Source organism: Etheostoma cragini, chromosome 6 (assembly GCF_013103735.1).
Source record: "Etheostoma cragini isolate CJK2018 chromosome 6, CSU_Ecrag_1.0, whole genome shotgun sequence".
Taxonomy (NCBI): Eukaryota; Metazoa; Chordata; class Actinopteri; order Perciformes; family Percidae; genus Etheostoma; species Etheostoma cragini.
The window spans coordinates 17,332,927-17,354,303 of NC_048412.1; the positions used below are offsets into that span (position 1 = coordinate 17,332,927).

General features: G+C 40.9%; 4 protein-coding genes across 7 annotated transcripts; 3 read left to right on the plus strand and 1 right to left on the minus strand.

The window, feature by feature from the left end:
* Nucleotides 1-693: 693 nt before the first annotated feature.
* Nucleotides 694-10,417, minus strand: trim46a (tripartite motif containing 46a). 3 transcript variants are annotated; one of them, XM_034875035.1, is made up of 12 exons: nt 9,976-10,417; nt 8,793-9,051; nt 7,981-8,131; nt 6,909-7,107; nt 6,677-6,823; nt 6,506-6,601; nt 5,280-5,533; nt 5,055-5,176; nt 4,622-4,951; nt 3,607-3,836; nt 3,408-3,475; nt 694-2,471 (listed from the first exon to the last, which is right to left on the minus strand). In XM_034875035.1, the coding sequence occupies exons 1-12, from the start codon at nt 10,033-10,035 to the stop codon at nt 2,024-2,026; spliced, it is 2,364 nt and encodes a 787-aa protein (XP_034730926.1). In that variant the 5' UTR covers nt 10,036-10,417; the 3' UTR covers nt 694-2,023. The 3 variants fall into 3 exon arrangements, 2 of the variants coding, with proteins under 2 accessions (XP_034730926.1, XP_034730927.1); XR_004657085.1 differs by lacking the exons at nt 694-2,471; nt 3,408-3,475 and adding an exon at nt 4,162-4,238 and having other exon boundaries at nt 3,793-3,836; nt 4,609-4,951; XM_034875036.1 differs by lacking the exons at nt 694-2,471; nt 3,408-3,475; nt 3,607-3,836 and adding an exon at nt 3,932-4,238 and having other exon boundaries at nt 4,609-4,951.
* A 258-nt stretch (nt 10,418-10,675) lies between these two features.
* LOC117946747 (transmembrane protein 107-like) lies at nt 10,676-13,283 on the plus strand. Of its 2 annotated transcripts, none has more exons than XM_034875111.1 (5): nt 10,676-11,117; nt 11,233-11,300; nt 11,394-11,494; nt 12,242-12,338; nt 12,676-13,283. In XM_034875111.1, exons 1-5 carry the CDS (start codon nt 11,031-11,033, stop codon nt 12,743-12,745), a joined length of 423 nt encoding a protein of 140 aa, XP_034731002.1. In that variant the 5' UTR covers nt 10,676-11,030; the 3' UTR covers nt 12,746-13,283. The 2 variants fall into 2 exon arrangements, with proteins under 2 accessions (XP_034731002.1, XP_034731005.1); XM_034875114.1 differs by lacking the exon at nt 12,242-12,338 and adding an exon at nt 12,416-12,512.
* An 88-nt stretch (nt 13,284-13,371) lies between these two features.
* On the plus strand, nt 13,372-15,533 carry krtcap2 (keratinocyte associated protein 2). Its single transcript, XM_034875116.1, has 5 exons — nt 13,372-13,559; nt 14,364-14,518; nt 14,771-14,834; nt 15,159-15,225; nt 15,340-15,533. The coding sequence occupies exons 1-5, from the start codon at nt 13,556-13,558 to the stop codon at nt 15,458-15,460; spliced, it is 411 nt and encodes a 136-aa protein (XP_034731007.1). The 5' UTR covers nt 13,372-13,555; the 3' UTR covers nt 15,461-15,533.
* Nucleotides 15,534-16,704: 1,171 nt separating this feature from the next.
* LOC117946751 (protein S100-A1-like) lies at nt 16,705-18,307 on the plus strand. Its single transcript, XM_034875118.1, has 3 exons — nt 16,705-16,859; nt 17,796-17,950; nt 18,041-18,307. The coding sequence occupies exons 2-3, from the start codon at nt 17,813-17,815 to the stop codon at nt 18,200-18,202; spliced, it is 300 nt and encodes a 99-aa protein (XP_034731009.1). The 5' UTR covers nt 16,705-16,859; nt 17,796-17,812; the 3' UTR covers nt 18,203-18,307.
* Nucleotides 18,308-21,377: the final 3,070 nt, after the last annotated feature.

Consider the following 21,377-nt stretch of genomic DNA (forward strand, 5'->3'; position numbering starts at 1 on the left):
TATTAAAACAATGTTCTCCTACTACCAGTTCAACTGGCTCACATACTGAACACCCCCCCCCCCCCTCGCCTTGTCTTCTGCTCACATAATATAGCTATTGTGCTCTTAGCCTGCCTCATTCTGTTGCTGTCCTTCTGTATATGGTATTGTAAGGTGTGTCTTGACTCTGTGCAAAATAGGTTGATTATTTTAAACCCTGTGGCACAAACAATCCACTTTACCTGTGCGTGCAGCTCTGGCACACTCGAGAGATTAAGGGCACGCTTGCCCTTACACGCAGACATGCCCCACGCACTCAGAGAGTGTTTCCATGACATTTAAACAGGGAGAGTCTGTTTTCATTCATCCTTTCTAGAACATTGCTGTTTACAATCAATCAAAATGTGAGAACTTTGCAGCTGACTTTTGCATTTGATCAAAACATATTTATCATTTTGGCTGTACGGTGGTAAAATGACAGGCAACAATGACAATAAAAGCCAAGAGAGTCCTTTGTGAATCAAGTTAAAATCCTGTCAGACACATAAAACAGGAAGACATGCACTAATGAAAAGGTTTCTGACTTACTTGTATCATGTGATGTAAGTTATAAGTGATATTATTCAGAAGAGGGAATACCTATTGTTTTCAACAGCAGGGGGAAGACATCCCAGCTTTTACTGGTTATTATTTGACAGAGCGACTTCATGTTAAAGTTATCAGTCATTTATTTTCTCATGACATGATAAAACATTCTGCCAGCCAAGGTGAAATCTACACAAAGAGATTCTGATGCTACAGTCTAAATTCATTCAAGTGCTGTGCTGAAACACAAGTAGAGTCTAGACACGTCATTAAAGACAGGACACACACATACACACACACAGAGCATTAAAGTCACAGCCAGAGTTCACATACACATACACACACACACCAGAAAATCATATCATATATCAAAATACAGTCGTAGACAGATTTGAAATTATTACAATATCTCTTGCACTGAAATGATACATTACATTCCCCAAACATAACATTGAATCAGTTTAGTCAATAAGTAAATGAGCTACTGTCAGCTGCAGTAACAAAAACAAAATCTATTAAAAAAAAGTCAACATGAGCTCATAAAATAGACCTCTTCTCATTGGCTTACTTCATCCATCACTTCCTTTAACATCACATTTCATCATTAATATCACTCAAACACCACACTTTAAAACTGGACAAGTAGGCCATCTGCATTTCTGCATTTCCATGTATTCACACTATTAAGTCAGCATTATTCTGCAGAACCTTTTTTTAAAACATTGAGGCAACTGTGAGCGTGTTTACCCAGCCAAAATGCCACACAAGTCCTTTTTGAAATGCAAAACAGCGACTATATAAAATACCACCGTGGACTGTTTAGACACCTGGACACGTCATCCTGACACGTGCCAGCAGAACTTAAGAATTCAACAACCGGAGAACATTCGCATTCTCTGAGTCTGAATTATATACACATCATTAACACTTGTTGAGGCTACATAAAAAAAATGAAGATACAGTATAAAATTAGACATACAGTACGTACTGAGGTGCTTTGCGCGGTGACAGTCAGTGATCTGCATATATGTAACTCATGAATCCTAGTCACACTTGCATGCAACTTTTGTTGTGTAAAAGGAGGGCAGATTTTCACTTACATTGCCAACAGTCTTTATCTGTTATAATGTGTTTTACTCAGAATTCTGCATAGTCTAAAATTACTTCAGCCATATTTATGAGTATTGTAAAATTAAAAAGATAAAAAGCAAAACGACAAAAATAGCCAAAAGAGAGATTTAATTTGCAAGCCAAGTACAAATGCAAAATCAGATATTTACATTCCGTTCTCAACAATCATATTGAGGGGAAAAATGTAACCCAGCATTGACAGTTCAATCAAGTATCAAAGTTTCTTTATCAACTCACATTAAATATAAACCACATTTAACTCTACAGATAGGAGAAAAACTTTGATTGCTGAGTGAACTGTGCCCTTAAACTCCCGTCTCATCACAATTTATTTGCTGAGATTTGTTGCACGTGTTTGGATAGTTACCCTCCGTGGGGGAGGCTCCTCGATGTTTCGATTGGCTACAAGGTCCTGCAGCTGCAGGGCCCCTCCGCCGATGAAGCAGAAGGCTGGACACACTGGAGCTGAACAGTCCATGTGTCCCTCCCACAGGATCCGTAACGAGTGGGCATCATAGAAGGTGACACGTCCTTTGTCACAGTCCAGACAGACTCCCAGTCGGGGTGGCATAGGAGCTGTATGAGGGTGAGGCAGGTTGCTATGGCTGCTACCGTGGGAGTGCCCTCCCCCGTTGCTATGGCTGTCCCCCTGGCTCTGAGTGGGACCATGTCCTTGAGGAAGCAGGATCTTGCCCATGCCCATTGTGAGGAAGCAGAAGGGAGGAGAGTCCTGGCCGTCCTCTGCCCCACTGTCATGGCCACTGTCTGGGTCGCAGCTGGGGGGAGGCAGAGGGAAGGAGAAGATTAGGCTGTACAAAAGAAAAACTAAAGCAAAGGAGGAAAATGCAACTAATGTAATAAAAAGCTTGAAAACAGTAGGAGAATTTTGCAACTGCAAAGAAACCACTCAAAGCTATGAAGAAAACAGCAGTCTGTCCTCTAGCAACATGCAAAATGTGACCTTAGTCCTAATCTATTGCTACATTGTTCCATATCCAGGATGGCTCTTGGTCTGCCGGAAATTCCATTGGATGTCTGTTTTCTGATGACCTGTCACCTTCCGCTTTCTTGTGTTGGCATTTTAAACTCCGGTGGATTTCTAAGGACTATGGTTAACTGCTCCTCCGATCTCTGCATGGTAAATCCAGGGAACTAACTAGACTATCTGTGTAATCTATTTTTTCTGTTGAATTAATAAAACAACCTTTAAACATACATGTTCCACCAAAACAAGTTCCTTCCTAAGGTTTTTTTGCAGTGGCTCCGCTTGGCGCTTAGCAATGCCCAAGACAATTCTGATTGGTTTAAAGAAGTGCCAATAAACCAGAGCACATTTTCCTCCCATCCTGGAATGCTGTGTTGACTCCCAGACCCTCCTCCACAGAGCTGTGATGGAAGGTCTGGCACACCTAACCACAGCTCTGTTGGAGCTCTTAAGGTACTACATACTATAAGATTGTAAATGTGTATTTATGCGAATTTAGTGTGTGAAGACTGTGAGTGTGCATGATTATGACTTTGCAGATCATGTAGTCGTGAGAAACTCAAAACAATCAAATACTTTCTGAGCTCTCTCAATCAGTGGGAAGAGGTCTATCCCATACGTATCAGCATTTGTGGTTCAGGGCATTATACTTCTTGTAATAAGAAACAAAAATTGGTCTTATGGTATCATTTATTAGTCTATATTTAAGAGAGTGCAATTTAGTTACCGAGGGCTGGCCATATCCTGAGGGAGATGAAACCACTCTTGTAGCTTAGCCTCCTGCCCCACTCCCACCTGCGAGACAGAGAATCAGAAAGACAGAATTCTTTGGTCACATCCATTTTGAGTGAAGTAAAGTAAAGCTGATTCCATATATACAATGCATTTTAATATTAAACCAACTGACCAACAAGCATCCCTCTCACCTTAACCAGGTAGGAGCCAGGCTCCACCGAGCATGCCCAGTAGTGTCTGCCTTGAGTGACAGACAAGTCGGCCACCAGCAGGTCAGAAGTTAAGTGGCAGGAAGTGAGTGTGCGATTGGCGGCCTGCAGGAGGGAGAGGCCTGGCACACTGCGCGCATAGGTTTGGCCTCTACCTAATGCCAACCTGTCAGCGTGCAACCCCCAGCGTGAGTCCAAGGAGAAACTCAGCACTGAGAGGATGGGAAAAGGAGGCATACCAGGAAGGAAAGGAGGGGTGAAGAGGGAGAGAGATGGCAAGGAAGGTAACAGAAAGGAGCCAGGAGGGAGGCGGGGTTAGTGGCATAATGGAATAAAAGAGCTAAAGAAGCGTGGGACAAGAACACATAACAAGAGCCAGATCAAGAGGAGAAGGAAGTGGTAAGGTAACAAAAAGTCTATCTACATATTGTTATTGATCCGGTTTTGTGAAGGAATGAATATGTAGAATATCAGCAAAAGGGAACAATGGACAATATAATGGATCAATACATATTTTTTTTAAAGTGCAGTACAGACCTGTAGCAAGAAAGACACAAGTGGAAAGAGTCTGACTGGGATGAAACTGGAATGCGGAATGAAAAAAGAAGGTTTAAATTAAAAAATAAAGTGGGAATAGAGGAAATGAAGGGATGAGAGAAATAAAAAATTAATATTAGTCAGTCAATTGAAATGACACCAATACCGGAAAACATCCAACTTGACCACTGTATGTGCCAACAGTTTATTCTTTGTTATCAATGCTACCAACTTGTTTTCTGAATTTTGATTTAAAAAAATACAATCTCGAGGCATATAACTTATTCTCAAAGCTATTTACAGTACATTTCTTTGTTATGAATTCAGCAAAGCTGCATTGAAAACAAGGAATTGCCTCATTTGTTTATAGACGAATGGAAAGATGTTTGTTTCTTTGTAGTGAATAAAATGTCAAAATAAAGAAATTGATCATGTAAAATAATAGATGTCCATATCTCACCAGGTGCTGGTGGAGTGTGGAGGTACACGTCTTCACTGTACTCTCCAAACCCGGCCTTGTTGCAGCCTCTCACCCTGAGCACATACACACCGTCTATCTGCAGTCGATCAATCACAGCATTGGTCCCTCTCACTTCATCCAGACGCAGCCATGCTGTTGCAGCATTAGGGGATCTGGTGCCGCCCCACGTGGCTGCAGCCCCTCCTGCTCGTCGCTGGTATTCGACAGAGAAGTGCCAAGCTGGGGCAGAGTCCTGAGGGAGGCGCCAGCACAAAAACAGCTCGTCATAAGCAAGTGTCTTCTGAGTGTCAATGACTGGAGCCAGTGGAGCTGTGGAGGAGACAAAGACACAGATGCAGGTTACATTCATTTATCGTTATAACCCATAATTTCACTTTTACATGGTTCGTATCATAGAAACATAGGAGCCTACCACGTATGAACTCCAAGCTTTGGATGAGCTTGACCTCTTTGGATGTGTCTAGGTGAAAGTGTCTGAAAGAGGGATCGGCAGAGAGAGAGAAACACTGGAGGTTTTCTATCGCCTTCACCAGCCTAAAGAGAGAGAGAGAGAGACAGAAAAAAGTACATGTCAGAAAACAAAAGTGAATCTTGTAGTTCCTCCTAAATTTAAGATTCAGCTGATTAAGTGTATGACCTGCTGTGGGTGACTCTGGCAGCCTGTACGAAGCAGGGTGGATCGGTCTCCTTGAGCAGCTCCTGTGTGTAGGCCATCAGGCCTGCATGCTCCAGCAGGCCTTGTCTCTCTGAGACCTGAGCTGACAGGGCATCCTCCCTCCTGCTGCGGGATCCCTCCAAAGCCAGAGCCAAAGCCCCCTGACGCTCCGCTACAGCTGCTCCCAGATCTCGGATGCAGTGGGTCAGCTGACGCAGAGCCACTGCGCTGTTCGCCTGGAGAGAGACAGAGTGGAGAGAAAGTGTTGCTGCTGAGTTAACAAACAATGACAGATTAGGAATGACAAACGCAGCGACATGTCTTAGCTGTTGCCAACACGGAAGTGTGTCATTGCACTAGAGCCCCGGGCCTCTAAAGGGCCCACCAATACAACATGTCGCTCTTGTTGCAGCTGTAGTTAAAGTGAAGTTAGGCTGGGGAACGATTTCTATTGTTCTGAAACACAATAACAACCACGAAACTACAGGGTGTAAAAGGTCAGTGTAAAAAAAAAAAACATGCTGCTGTTATCCAAAAGAAAATGAATGATTGATAGATAGCCTTTATTGTTGGACTCACTGTCCATAAAAACAAAAACAAAACAAAAAAAAGATACAGATACACAAGACAGATGCCAATTAAACAAGACAGCTGTACCAATAATCCAACAAGGGTGACTGGTATCGCAAAGCACTGAATCTCAGGTCAATCACATGTGAAAGGACAGAGTTACAAGAAGAATTTAGGTGACCAATACATTCAGAGAATGTAACAACTCCTGCTTGACGGAACAATTCACTTGCACTACACCACCTAGGTTTCCTGAGTAGAATGAGCAAATAATCATTGTAATAAACCTGCAGCTTATTGAAGCTTGCCTTTTTGAACTTGACCCACAAGGGGGCAGTGTAAAAAGCAGTACAATATGCTTTAAAGAGGTTTATCTTGACAGCATCAGAACACCAGGAGAACTTCCTGGCAAGACTGTTAGCCTGTATATGTAACATGCAATGCTGCCTATACATGTGGTTGTGTAGACCAAAGCAGAGTGTTGACATCTTGATAGAGGAATCCCTGCGAGTAGCCAAGTGGGATAGTTATTTCCAATTAACCCCAAAAACATAGTAGCAGAGCCTCCAACAAATACTGTACAAAGTTGCATTAAAGCTGACAGCCTACTTTGACAAAGCAAATAAAGGAAAGTTTACCTCCATCTGTTTGTTGGCAGCTTCCAATTGAGCGATTTGAATCTGTATTGTCTCCTGGTTGGCCAGGATATAGTTGACTTCCTTGTTAACCTTGTCCTGTAAGACCAAAATAAGTGTTGACATTTCAAGGCTGCTAACATCTGGATCTTAACACATTGGAAACAGACTCACCTTAAGGGCCTGGTAGGCCTGTGCTATAGGCAACACTTTGTGTCCATGGTGGACCCGACGGAGCTTACAAAGTGGGCACAGTATCCTCTGGCAGTTACGGCAGTACCACAGCAATCTCTCCTGCTCATGCTCTGTGCATGTTAGGACCTGAAGCACAAAAGAAGATTACTGCACAATGACAATAGAAGAAAAGCTACTGTACACGAGGCACAAAACCCCAAAACAGACTAACCTTTGGCCGAAAGTTGTTGGTAGGTAGAATGTGCTCGTGCTGAGCTCGAGGGGTTCCCCAGGGGTGGTAGAGTTTGAAACACTCGTTGCAGAAGTTGGACTTGCAGTCAGCGCAGCCCTTGGTGGCCTCCAGAGACTGGGGAGCCTTACAGAAACCACACATGATGGCTACACTGCCCAGACTTACTGTGTGCCTGTACCTAAAGGGCACACAGGGATGCAAGGAGATAAGGGCAGGGCTAGAGCAATTCTGGAGCAGAAAAAATAGTTTAGCAAGAAAGAATGAGTCCTTAAACGTCAACAGAAGGAAGATTGAGCACATGTGAGTTTGCCCTGCTTTCTTTTATGTACTTAGGACTATTTTACAGCCTGGCCTGGATACATCACCAGCAGCAGCTGCCTTGTTAATGCATCCTGCGCAGTAAAACATGCACCGTCACACTTTCCTGACCAACACAACTACTGTCTGGGAGGGGGGGGGGGGGGGGGGGGGGGGAGTAGCTGCACTCGTCAAACTGCTGCGTGTGAAACTGGGAAACTGCAAATCCCCATAACTCTCTCTCCCCATCTCAGAATCCTTTTTTACCAAAGCTGCTCCTCTCGCTTTGATTTTCACTATTTAAACTGATAAGAGAAGAGGATCATTAACATTGAAGGAGGATGAGGAGTACTTCCACAACATAACTTCGGGTAAATTGAACCATTTTGCCAGTTGTACAGTACACTACAGTTTTTGAGCTGTCCATGTAATCTGCTTTTAGGGTTAGCCTTAAATCAGGAATAAAGGAAAGATTCATTATTGAAACTCCTTCCAGCGAATGATTTCCTGTCTCATTTATAAAGCAGTATTGACTAAACCCTTCCTTTGCTGCCTTTCTTCATTGCCTTCACTGGTAAAAAAAAATGTTTTTCTTCTAAACCCATGATTGCTTTCTTTCCGATTTCTGGTAATTAGTTAACATAACACACCACAAGTCACGTTTGTGCCTGCAGCATTAGCTCTGACTACACCTGACTGTACCTGTGGCTGCTACAGTAGAAACTGTATCTATAGTGTTTGCACATAGGTATACCTCTCCACAATACGTTCCAGTGTGAGGTTGCGGAGGCAGTCTGTCAGACCTTTCTCTCCAAGCTCCACGTCCCGCTGACAGGAGGAACACGGGAACAACATGGGGGGAGGGGCCGCGTCCTTCCGCCGCCGCCCTGGGTATGTCCCGCACACTGGGAGTAGGACGCAAGTGTGGAGGAGGGAAGATGAAGGAGAAAGAGACATGGATAGAGATATAGAGGGAAAAAAAGAGCTCTAAGTAATCCCTCACACATATACGGTATGTAGTCCAAATATACAGTATATACATATATACAGTGTATACATATACATATATATATACATATATATATATATATATATATATATATGTATATATAAGAGCACAGTGATAATTAAAGCTAATACACACACACACACACACACACACATACACACTAACACACACACATATACACCTGCTCAACAGATGCTTACTGCCTTTTCTACCTCCTCGACTCTCTCTGTCTCTGTGGCCTTTGCTCTACATGCACTTGAATAAGTCATGAGATGAATGCATAAAGCCCTGGATGCACAGCAGGACACTGATGTGTCAGCTACATCACCTATGAAACTCAGACACTGACAGGACATTGGCGTCATTTCACGCCATCATTTTTGCATTTTCAAACCATGATGTCCCTCTAAGTTAATGTTGAGATTATTCAATTTTATTTTCAAAGTGTATTGCTATGCCACATAAAATACTCATCGGCTGTAACAACACACTAACACACAGACAGACAGACACACACACACACACACACACATATAATCTCCACAGCCTTTCTCCACCTGTTCTGAGGACGCGTTCCAGCCGGTCAGGGGTCCTGGGTGTGGGTTTTCGTGCCTGTCGTGGGGAGCGAGTGTTGGGTGTGGAGGCCGGTGAGTTGGGCTCTGGAGGGAGGTCTGGAGGAGGATAACCTCTTTGTACCAACACCTCAGCAGCACACAGCAGACACACACTGTGCTGGCATGGCAGAAGGATGGGCTGCTTCACCATCTCGTCACACACCGGGCAACGCAGCTCCTGTTCCATACTCTTCATGTTGGACTGGAGAGGGGATGTTCAACAAGAGAACTGAGTATGGAGTAAGATTCAATAAAGGCTGAGTCACTAAAGTAAATAAAGAATCCACTGCTCTTTACATCCTGCACCTCCTGTGACCTGGAAAAAAATGTATATGAGATGTGTAGGATTCAAAACTCTTGACTCCTACACATCTCATATATCTCATTTACAGGAGTGGGCTCCAGCAGACACTGGTTATGTAGGCTGATATTGGATAAACAGAGCACAGGTAGGGCAAATGAGGAGGAAAAAATACCTTCCTCTAACTTCAGATGTTATCCCTTAATGTGAATGAAGTCCGATAGATTCATTTTACCTTTGAACACTTCAGATGTAGAATTAGCTAAGCTCTGGATACCATGGTTTGGTAACCGACAATTAGCCCATCCAAGGGGAAATGTTTAAATCAACAAAATAAATATAACTTTCGGTTTAAAATTGTTACTGGTTGTAGAGGATTTATTCCGGCGTTACAGCTACTAAAGCTTATCGCAGCATCCCGTTTCTATGACAACGCGCATCAGCTCTGCCTCCTCGGATGCGGCCTGTGAGCATTTAAAGCTAGCCAACATATTTTGTTGATTATAATTACCAAACATCCACTGCTTTATCTGCTACAACGTTTGTGTATGTGTTATTTGTGGCCTTATGCTTTTCTGTTGCCACCCAGAGTGCTAGAGCGTTACGAACCCCAAAAGCAAACCTATCTTTGATGCCAAAATAATGCTCTAACATAAGAAATTCCTCGCATTTCATCAGCAAAGACGGGTCGGGAGGAAATATTGTTGTGTTAAATTGTGTTAGTGTACATGAAGGTAGAGGACAAAAGATGATAATGATGTCTCTTTTAAAATACGCACACGTGGTTGAAATAAATAGAGTAATAAAAATGAGCGTCACACTTACACTGATGCGAACCAAGGCGTCCATGATAGAGGTAAAGGTTTGTAACTCTGCTTCTGCCATGCCTCCACGATGCCAGCGTCCATGCGAGGTTGTTCCTGGATCAGTCCTACCGAGGGAAAGGCGACCCTGGGCCTTGACTCGTGAACAGTTTTACTGTAGGTGATTTTCTGTGCTCGGTGTGTGCTGTTGCGCACACTCTGATTATGTGCTGGCTGTCTCAAAAGCAGAGGGTCGACTCGGTGTAGAAACAGGATGGGAGGGGGTATTTGGAAAGGTCTGGTACTCCCGCATTGCCTAGGAATGATTAACGTTTTAAATGAGGTCTTGGAAGTTTTTTGTTACAGCAGTAGCCTATAGGCATTTTATGTAAATGCATATTTCACCATAATATTACTATAATAACGTTTTCGTTTTTTACAAAACTAAAATATTTTTCAAACGGATCGCTCCAGTTTCGTTCTGACAGCCTAACGCTATATAATACGCAGCTCAGTTTTTCAAAAATACACCTTCTGGTTGTTAATTTCGGAGATTAGTGCCTCCTAACGTGTCCATATACCAAATTGTTTATAGCCCATCGTCGTACCGTTAGACGGCAGTGTTTTGTAAGAAAACACGAACGGACCTCTCTCAATTGTTGTCCGCGCCCGGAACTTTTGGATATTTTTCGTTGGTGAAACCGGACTGTATTTAAGAATGCACTGACTTCAATTGATGATATCGGTTGTTGTAGCAACGGTCTTAAGGCGCAAGTCGAGCGTGGACATTTTATTTGTAGCTAGGTTAGTTGGTGGTGTTGGTAGTAACATATGCTGATTTAAATATTATTTGTAGCGATACGGTCGCATTTTCTGCGTTTAACGTCGCGCAGTGTTTTTGTTCACCTTGGATATACGTGTTGTTAGCCTAACAGACAGACTACAGCTAGCTAAGTGCTTACATTAGGTGAGCAAAATACGCTAGCCTAAATTGCAGTAACGCTATAGTTGTATGCGCACTCTATTTTAGTATACTCGTTGTCTGATTAAGTAATTAGTTCGCGGTACTCGATCACCATGTCGGCTGTCAGCAGCCTCGTACCTGCACGGTTCTTGACTATCACAGCTCACCTTGTCATCGTCATCACAATCTTTTGGTCGAGGGTAAGAAACTAATCTATCGTGACACATTAAGATGAATCGTTAGGTGCGTTTTAGGATTTTTTTGGTAACCACTTATGTAGTTCATACTAAGCTGTTTCGAATGTTTGTTTTACAGGACAACAACGTAAAGGCTTGCTTGCCTCTGGATTTCACCCAAGAGCAGTATGACGAGGAAGACCAGAAGTAAGAACAACTTGACAAACGTACACTCACACAAAGTAATAAATAACTTGACACACAGGCCTACACACACTCTAATATGTCTCTCTGTCGCAGGTTGGTGGTGGCATTGGCAGTCACCCTGGGTCTGTTTGCTATAGAATTGGCTGGGTTCTTCTCTGGAGTGTCCATGTTCAACTGCAGCCAAGGTCTCCTGTGTATCCTTTACATTGATACTGTATCGGTCATTAATGTTGACTGATAGATGAAGATGATATTATTGATAAATGTTAATTTCAACCTGGGACATTAGATGCTTGTTATATCCTTCTCTCCCTCTTTGTTTCCTGTATGACTTCACTTCCAAATGTCCAACAAAGCCAACTGAGAAAGTGTAAGACATGAGACACACAGCAAGTGTGATGACTTCTGCCTCCTGGTATTGCTGGGCAATATATCGATCTTATGTTGATATTGTGAGATGAGACTAGATATCGTCTTAGAATTTGGATATTGTAATCTGGCATAAGTGTTGTCTTTTCCTGGTTTTAAAGGCTGCATTACAGCAAAGTGATGTCATTTTCTAAACTTACCAGACTGTAGTAACTGTTCTATTGTTTGCTTTTACCCACGTAGTCATTATATCCACATTACTCACAATTAAATATTTTATGAAAGCACCAATAGTCAACACTACAACATTGTTGCAGTATCGATACTGAGGTATTCGGTCAAATATATTGTGATATTTGATTTCCTCCATATTGCCCAGCCTATACCTCCTGGACAATGAATGGGTGATGGGAATTACTTTTTAGAAATGAGCCAGAAAATTGGTGTCAAATTAAATATCTCTATACAAATAAAGTATGAAAAGAGGTAAATGATTTTTAAAGTCATTCTAGTAATCCGTTAAAATTCCATGACTCCAAACTTCTGTGTATTCGCCTCTTTGCCTACTATAGCAACAGGAGTCCATGCCAGTGCCTCAGTTGCTCTGCTTTTCTTTCTATTTGAGCAGTGGGAGTGTGACATCTACTGGTGGATCCTTGCCATTTGCAGGTTAGTTTATACATACTTAATATTGTTTACATTTTTCCAAAAGCGTTTTTTTTTTCCCTGACGGACATTACACCCAGCACTGGCTGTCCACTGCAGCGCATCTGTATCCTTGTCTTTCTTTGTGTTTGAGAAGTGGGAATGCTGGACATATTGGGTGATTTTTGCCACCTGCAGGTAGGTGTGTTTGACTGAGTATGTTGATGTGTATGCATGGATTAGCTTTCAGAGAGAGTCTCTATATATAATTAAGTATCACTAAAGTATGAGTCCATGTGTGTCACTGTCCTCCATGGTTGTCCCTACATTCCTATCTCTGTCTTTCTGTCTCCGTCTCCAGTGTGCTACCTGCTTTTGTGGAGATTCTTCTGTTTATAGCTGTTTTTGGACTGAAGAAGAAGCCATTGTGAAAGACAGTCCTGATCTGAAACGCTGCAAATGAATGTGGATGTGGACCTCTTTCTCACTGTATCAACAAATACTGTAGCTACAGAAGGTCTGTGATTCATTAATAATGTGCAGAGGAATGAAGTAAAAACATTGTTTAACTGTAGCTACAAACATCAAAAGGATATACAAGCTGCTCTCTTTTTTGTATTGTTTTTTAAAAATATATTTTTATACATTTTGAATTAAACAGATTCAGAATAGGCATAACATTTGTTGAAATAAGTGCTAATGTGGCAGTAAACTTTGATGTGTTGTTCTGTTCTCAGTCTATTTGTCATTTCCATGGAAAGTCTTAGAATGCTATTGTAATCCAAAATACATTTGTACAAATTCTTTCTGAAACTGTTGATGGTTGCCTTCTTTTTGCTCTGAACTTCTTTGGCACTCAAGTCTTGTTTTTTTGCCTCCTAGGCCCTTGTGCGGAACGTGTATAAAAAATGCCTCCCCTATCCACATTAGAAGACCCACCACAACCAAGGTCTTAATTCAGTGTAAAAATATAAATTAAAAAGAATGTATGTATAACTGAAACATAACCCACATTCACATCTAACCAGCACAATCATTGCTGTATTAGGTATTAACCAACATAGACAGTCACATTATAGGCAACATCTTTTCCTCCATTCAAGACTCCGCCCACTGGTCCTACCTGCCATTTGGACCGGGTGGTGAGGTTTTTAGTTTCTAGAGCCTGGACACAATAAGTTGCCAAGCTAAACCTAATTCCTCCCTGTTTCATTACGAGATCTTTAATTTAATATCGAATCATGGGTACGTATTGCAAGATTAATTTATCATTCTCGTAAAGTCACCAAGGGCGTTTGTATTTGCATAGCGTTAGACATTGTAATAAAGTAGCGTCCAGGTCTATGGACAAGCTAGCTAGCTAGCTAGCGCTAACGTTTAGCGGTAACGCTAGGTAAATGACTGATGGTAGTCCAGCAGCAATGTTTTACTATACCGTTATGCACTGTTCTAAAAACGCAATCATAAATCATTTTATTACACTGTTTATCTTTAGAGTTACATTAGCTAGTCAGATAAATGTGCTGCTAATGCCGGTTGTTTAGCTTAAACCTAACAGCAAGTGGACGGAAACGTTCATGAACATACACTGACGTGGCATTAGGTTTGTCACGGTCACTCCCCGTTCTAACAATCACAGTTAGCTAAAACGTTTTTGAAAGACTAGCTTAGCTACAAGCTAGCAATCAAACACAACAATAATTGTGACTTTAATGATGATGCTATCAGCAGAGTCTTTATAGCAACTGCTCTCTTGAAATATCTTATCAGATGTCTTATTGTTAGCTGAAACGATCTATGTTAACAGTTAATGTAGGCGTACTTCCTTAGCCCTGTATGTCTTATACGTATGTTGATATTAAATGTTTTTTTTCTGAGTTCAAGCAGAGGAAAACAGTTTAGTTACAGCTGAAGTGACTTGTTTCCCAAAACAGTTGCACCATACTATTACATAAATGTAAATTTTATTTTTGAATGAGATGCATGGTGTCTGTGAAGGACCTTGTACTGTGTTTGAATTTATAATCAACTGCTTTCTTTGCCTCGCAGCAGTGAACACAGGCACCTCTCTAGTGCTGTCCAGTCTGCTGTCTGTGCTGGTATTTGCTGGGATGCAGATGTTCAGTAAGCAGCTGGGATCCACTGAATGGCTTACCATCCTGGGAGGTTTCCTGGGCTCAGTCCTCTTCATCTGCTCCCTCACTGTATCCTATTGAACTGCTTTAAACCTTGTTGCTAATCATTTTTCTAAAAGATTCTTTGGCATTTCATGTTTTGTTTAAAATAGCTTTTTGTTAATGACCCTCCCACGCAGTTGTCTTTTGTGTACACGTTCTTCGACAAAATAGTGCATTCCATTTACTGCCTTACCTGACTTCTCTGATTACCTAGTTTCCTGTGTGCATGTAAATGTACGGATGCCCCCATGGAGTGTTCCACCTTAACTTTGTTCACAGGCATTTAATAATCTAGAAAATGTGATTTTCGGGAAGGGATTTCAAGCCAAGATATTCCCAGAGAGTAAGTAGTGACAGCACTGAAATCAAACTCATGCTGTCGGTCCACGGTGTCTCTTTTATGCTTACATGATGTTTAGCATGATTTTTCTCCTATGATTTGTAGAATTGAGCGTTGGCTCAGCTAACAGTGAAACATGAATCTTGATTATATAAGCATATCCCCAAAACTCCCTGCCAGCCACTCCTAACAGGAATTACATTTTTTAAATACACAGTTGGTCAATGATCAAATCAGTGATTTAACATACCATCTCAGAAACAGGATGCATAATTTATCATTCAGACTCTGTCCCTCACTTGTTTTATCAAATCTCTCTACTCCCAGTTCTGCTGTGCCTGTGTCTGGCCCTGTTTGCCTCTGGTCTGGTACACCGTGTCTGTGTCACCACATGGTACGTGGCAGTACCTTTGCAAAACAAAAATACCTACTTTAACTTCATACGACACATTCAAAGTAGTCCCTACATGCATTTTATTCTATTGCTTTTTCTTTCTTTCTATTCCAGCCTGATATTCTCCCTTTTCGCCCTGTACTACATCAACAAAGTATCAGCCGCTCTCTACCAAGCAGCTGTTCCTGCAGTAACACCAGCCAAGGCTGCCAGCAAAGGCAAAAGGAAGAACTGATGACTCTGTTGGATCCCACTTGTATCTAGTAAATCATATATTATTACCCAGGTGCTGATGGCCAGTGCAACACGGTAGTTGCATATTTTGTCATTTGTGTCTTGTATTCATCAGCACATAAAGTTGTTTTTTTGTTTAATTCATTTTGTAATTAAACTCTGTAAAAGACTTTGAAGGTGATTTTCTTCTTTCAAACCAGTTTTTTTGTGTGCAGTCTAGTCGTTAAGGTAGATGTGGTGCTATCCTCAAACTGTGAGCTGAAATACCCTTTAGGAAAAGGCCTATCTTGTTTGTCTTTTGTCTTTTACCTACTGTGGTCAAAATGCCCCTGATGAAGTAACTAAATCATTGCTGCTTCTCGGTCCTTAGAGGTAGACTGGTTTTGACAGACCCAGGTGTGTGAATGTATGCAGGAACTTAATGACGGGACAATGTTAACAAATCCAATGAGATGAAGTTGCTAGTAGTAGACGTCACTGTTCACTGTCTCAAAGAGGGGCGAGTAATGACTGGTTGCACTCGTTTTGTCAAGGTGCGTCTTTGGGGTGGTAAGTAGTACTAGTTGGCCATGGATTTACATGTCGAAAAAGTTATTTTTATAATCGCTCTATTTTCTTTGCATAGCGCAAAAGGTTAGGGAAAAATGGGCTTGGACTGCCAGGATAGATGTGGTTAGAAAAAATAAAATCACTGAGATGCCCTTGGGAAGGCTTAAACTAAAAAAAAGTCCTAAGCAAAACATTTTATGTAAGTTTGCTGTTTGAAACCTGAAAAAAACAATTTCATACATCATTTTATATTATTTAATTTATATTATTATTTAGAATATTTCAGACACAAAGCTGTGGGTTTTGTAAACTATATCCAGGAGAAACAAGTAATTTAAGACTGGATCAGAAGAAGCCACCAGCGCGTAAAAAAAACATTATGTTGCCAAAGACATGACCCTTGGCCCAGACTCATGTTCCGGAATCATAAGATGTGTGTGTCACTCGACTGATTTGCGTGATTTAGTTTAGGATTCACAATTAAAATAACTTTGAACAACAGATTTTGGAAGTTAACTGGACATTCATGTCTAAAGGTGACATGACATCATCATAAAACTCTAAGGAAAAAATCAATCTTAAGCTAGAAAAGAAAGTGTCACATTTAAAACTAAAGGATTCATCTCTGTATCTCTTGCAGAAGAGTCTTGTGGGGAACCATGGGCAGGGAAAGTGTTTGCTCATGTTTTTTTTTTTTTTTTCTAAAATTATTTGCTCTCTCTCTCTGCCTCCGTCTCTCCCCCTCCCATCATACTGGGCGTTGTCCAGCGGACCACAAATTCTTAACTAAACTTCCAGGGCGCTCCTCACTCTTCACTGAATCTCCAACTTGTCTGCCTTGTTTTGTCCAGGTAAGTTTCTTTTCATTACTTTAACACCTACTTCTCTGCTTGAACTGTTGTCTCGCGTTTCTTATAAGTTGCGTGATTTTAGACAGAAAGTTGATACATTATTATGGAGGATTATTTGTCTCGCTTGCTGTATGTCGTTTGAGGCTACATGCAGCTTACTTCAGGTCTCAACATGTTTTCTTGGGCGGGCTTGAGCGTCGTTGGCACATTACGCACGGCTTTCCTCTTCTGACATGTAGCATCCTCCGTCTGGTATATTTCATTTAAGTTATTTCACTCTTCTTTGTCTTTGATGCCTGTGTAGGTCTATATAGTTTTAGGAATTCAACCAGGGAAATTGTAAAATGGAAAAGAGAGAGAGAGAGAGAGAGAGTAGGAGGTTTGAGAAAGGGATTTTAGTTTATCTGCCAGAAAACGATGTCTAATAGCCAAAGAATTTGCTTTTAGTGCCAGTAGGACCAACACCCACATCCTCACTGAACAATATGTTAGTTTTAAGGGAAGTTGCCTCAGTGATGGGAGAAGATATTTTTTCTAAGTAAAAGTAGAAATACCTAGACATACAGTACTAGTCCTGCATTTCAACAAAAACACATTAACCATTAAATCATTACTTAAGTAAAAGTAAGTATTAGTATCAAAATATAGCCTACTCAAATGTTCAAAAAGGAAAAGAACTCGTTATTATTGACTTATGATGCATTACTAATGTTGGGGGTAAAGGTCAGGAATTAGGGGGAAAATATTTTGTTGCAGCTGAATCCATATTATTTGGTACTGGAAACTAGAAGAAAATAGAAAATAGAATTTGTCTTTAATCATTTCTGTAAGTAAAATAGTATTCTGCACAGTACCTAAGCTGTAAGATAAGTGTAGAGAAAAATAAAGTACATGTCCCATAAGATTTTTGCCAAGACTTGTATTTCCTCCTTTCAGCATCCACTTCTGCAGCCATGACTGATTTGGAGAATTGCATGGAGTCCCTGATTAAGATATTTCATCGCTATGCCGATGAAGACGGTGATGCAACAACCTTAACCAAGAAAGAACTAAAAAAATTAATGGAGACTGAATTACCCACTTTCCTGAAAGTAAGAATCTTCGGCTTTCTCTCTCCTCTCTATGATCAATGTGCATCATTTATTGCTCTTCCTTTAACTTTGCATTCTGAACTCTTTCAGACCCAGAAGAACCCCAAAGTTGTGGAATCCATATTGAAAGATTTGGACCAGAACAAAGATGATAAGTTGGACTTTGAAGAGTTTCTTCCCCTCGTCGTTGGCCTCTCGATGGCCTGTGAGAAGTGTTACATGCTCCATAATAAGAAGACGTGCAAGAAGTGATGTGGGAAATATGAGGGACAGTAATTGATCCATTTTTTAGTAGTGAAAGAAGTTTGTAGCACAAATGTGTGTCAGATTTACAAGTAAAAACTACCTTTAACAAGAGTTGACCTTCTGTTTGTCTTATTGTCTTTTAGTGTGTGTGTGTGGGGGGGGGGGGTTATATAAACCCCCCCATTATCTCAAGGAAGCTTTCTTCTGGTTGCATATCGTTTCATGGGTTTCTTGCACACATAGGACTGTTATTGCCAAGAAGAATTTTGCCAATGTCAGAAAATGCCTCAGAGAAAATAGAAAATTGATTCCACCCATAAATACTCCATGAATGTTCAATTGACAGCAGTGTTTATGCGGTATATAATAGGTTTAATATGGAAAATGTGCTGCTTCAGATGTTGCTTGGTTGCAGCACCACATGCCTGTATGTCATGAGTTAGGGTTGTGCCAAAACAAGCATGCCTTTATTCCAAGATTTGATGACAGTGTTATTTCTCTCTTGGCCCTCCTCCAGTTTAGATGCCAAATCGTTCATTCCCCCTGTATTTCCAACTTACCTGCACATTCTTCTGTTATCTCTCACACATCTTTTTATACAAAATTCATCATCCTTAGGGACTTAACACCACGTGCACCAACCAAGCCGTGAAGTGTCCCAATAAGCCGTGAAGGTGTGACACAGTAGTAGAAGAATGGGAACTTTGAAGCAGCTAAATAGAGTTTATCAATAATTAGTTAGATTGTGTGCTTTTCATACTTTCATCTAAATGACAGAACATATAGGATGTCAGTGTAAACATGGTTTTGACCAGAGCTTGCAGTTAGTAAACTCTGAATAAATTCACAGCAATTCAAAATTAAGGATCTAGCCATGAGGTTACAAATTGAATTAAATTAAATTATTTGGAATTTAAGTGATTTCATTTTCATTGACAGGCACACATTTCACGTAGATGCAAACCAACTGAATACCCTTCCCCTCAACCCTTCCTCTCCAAGCGTCTAGAAAACCTACAGTGGCTTTCACTTCAACTTAAAAAATGCATGAGGCCCTCTCTAGAGATAAGATAAGATAAACCTTTATTGTCACCCATTGAGACCCATTGTGAGTGCCACAACTGAAGGTGCATTAAAGATAAACAAACAACATAGACAATACATAGCTAAAAACAAGAAAAGTTTACGACATAAAAACAGCAAGTGTAGGACAGGAAAAATATTGCACATGGTGTATTATTATCGTAACACTATTGTAGGATGATGAAGGAAAGTTAATGGTTGGGATGTACTGTATGTTGAGTGTTCCCATGGAAAGAAACTTTTTTTTTTTAATCTGTTTGTTCTGGTTTTATGCTCCTTCACCTCCGCCCAGAGAGGAAGCAGGCTGAACAGGTGAAGCAGAAAACAGTGCTTGGTTTGTACACTGCAATGGCAAATACATTGCTGGCTGCTAGAGACATGGTGGTGCAACATGGAAGAGGATCGTGAATTGAATAGTAGTATCATGTATCATTAAATATATCAACATGACCTAATTTGAGTGACCTTATCTAAGTACCTTTTTTTTTTTTTACTTGAGTATGGAACTCTAACACTCTTTGAAATCCCGGTAATTTGTTATAAGATTTTTCAAGTGGAAATCCAAGTTATGCCAGTAGTGTGGATGCCACAGTAAGACTTTCAATAAAAAAAAGAGTAGGTTTTTGAGTTGGGTGATGGTTGCAGCTTAACCAACATGTCTGTCTTCAACAAGCACACTTCTAATACACCCATACAAGTATTGAGCAGAAAGGCATGTATTGTCTTTAATATATCACTAGATGTCACAATAGTCTTCCTTAAAAAAACATTTTTTAAATTATGGTCAAGCAAATTCCTTCCATTGCTGTGTGACTCATGACTTTTATGTGAATAAGTGGTTTTACTTGTCTTCCTGTTGTTTTGATCACTTGGACAGGTGGTGCCTTACCTTTTTTCTTTTCTCGTGGATTATATTGATTATGAAGAGAACAGAGCCACATCAGAATACAGCTGTGTGTTATGTTGTGTTTCTGGTGCTTCCACAACCATACAAACTTGGAAAAAAATACTATCCCTGCTGTGTTGAGTGAGATACGGGTTTCTGAATGTCCTCTGCCTTCAGTCTGTAGGTGAGTTGTTCAAAATCTGCACGGCTTTCTACGTCACTAGATGAGACGAGGTGGCTAACCGTAGCATGCTAGCTCATTCTCAATAGCAAAACAGTGCTACAACACACACTAGTTCACCATAATCTACAAAAGAAATACTTCCGTGTCCCTGTTCTGCAGGTATTTCCGAAGTGTGCCCTCATTTAGAAGAAGTGTCCCAGCTAATCCTGCCTTATACTGACCAAAGTTGGAGAAACAGTTGATGTGATCTTACCTAGCTACTGCGCATGTGTGACTCTCAACAAAGATAGGATAGAAGTGAGATATCGCACTCTGTAGCTAAAACAGAAACCTAAACACACAGGGTGAAAGAGGATCTGCAGCAATGTGCAGTACAGCAAAAATATGGTGTTTTTTGAAAATTAAACCTCTAAATACAATTATGAACTTGAAAATGAGCATAATATGGGTGCTTTAAATAATGCATCTTCAAAAATAAAGTCTTTAAAACATTTACATCTGAGACTGTACAGTAAAACAAATGTTTAGAAGGGAGTTCAAAGCTATTAGTTTCTAATTAGTGGTCATGTTCCTCTCCACCAGTGAAACTGTAACTCATACCCCAGCCAGCAGAGTGTGGAAAGATGAACTTTTTTGTAATTAACACATGATCCTTCCTCTCTATTTGCTTTTCCTCCCCTGCAAGGAGAATCCGATCGTATTCAATAAGTGAAAGTAATCTTGGAAAAGTGAAAACAGGCTAGCGCTGAATGAGTTGACCTAAAAGGGACTTGGCAGGGGGCAACAGAGGGGAAGAGAGGAAGAAAATGGAGGCTAAGATACATAACAGTTGAGCAGGATGAATGGGTAGGGACTTGCGTCAGAATCAAACATGTTCAGACAAACAGCCAAGACACTCACACGGACAGAGACACACATATCCAGCAGACAATAGGAATATGAGAAAAACTCTAGGCCAAACAGGTTAGACCAGACACTCTCAGCAGACATGGAGACATATTCTTATAAACAAACAAACACACCCATCC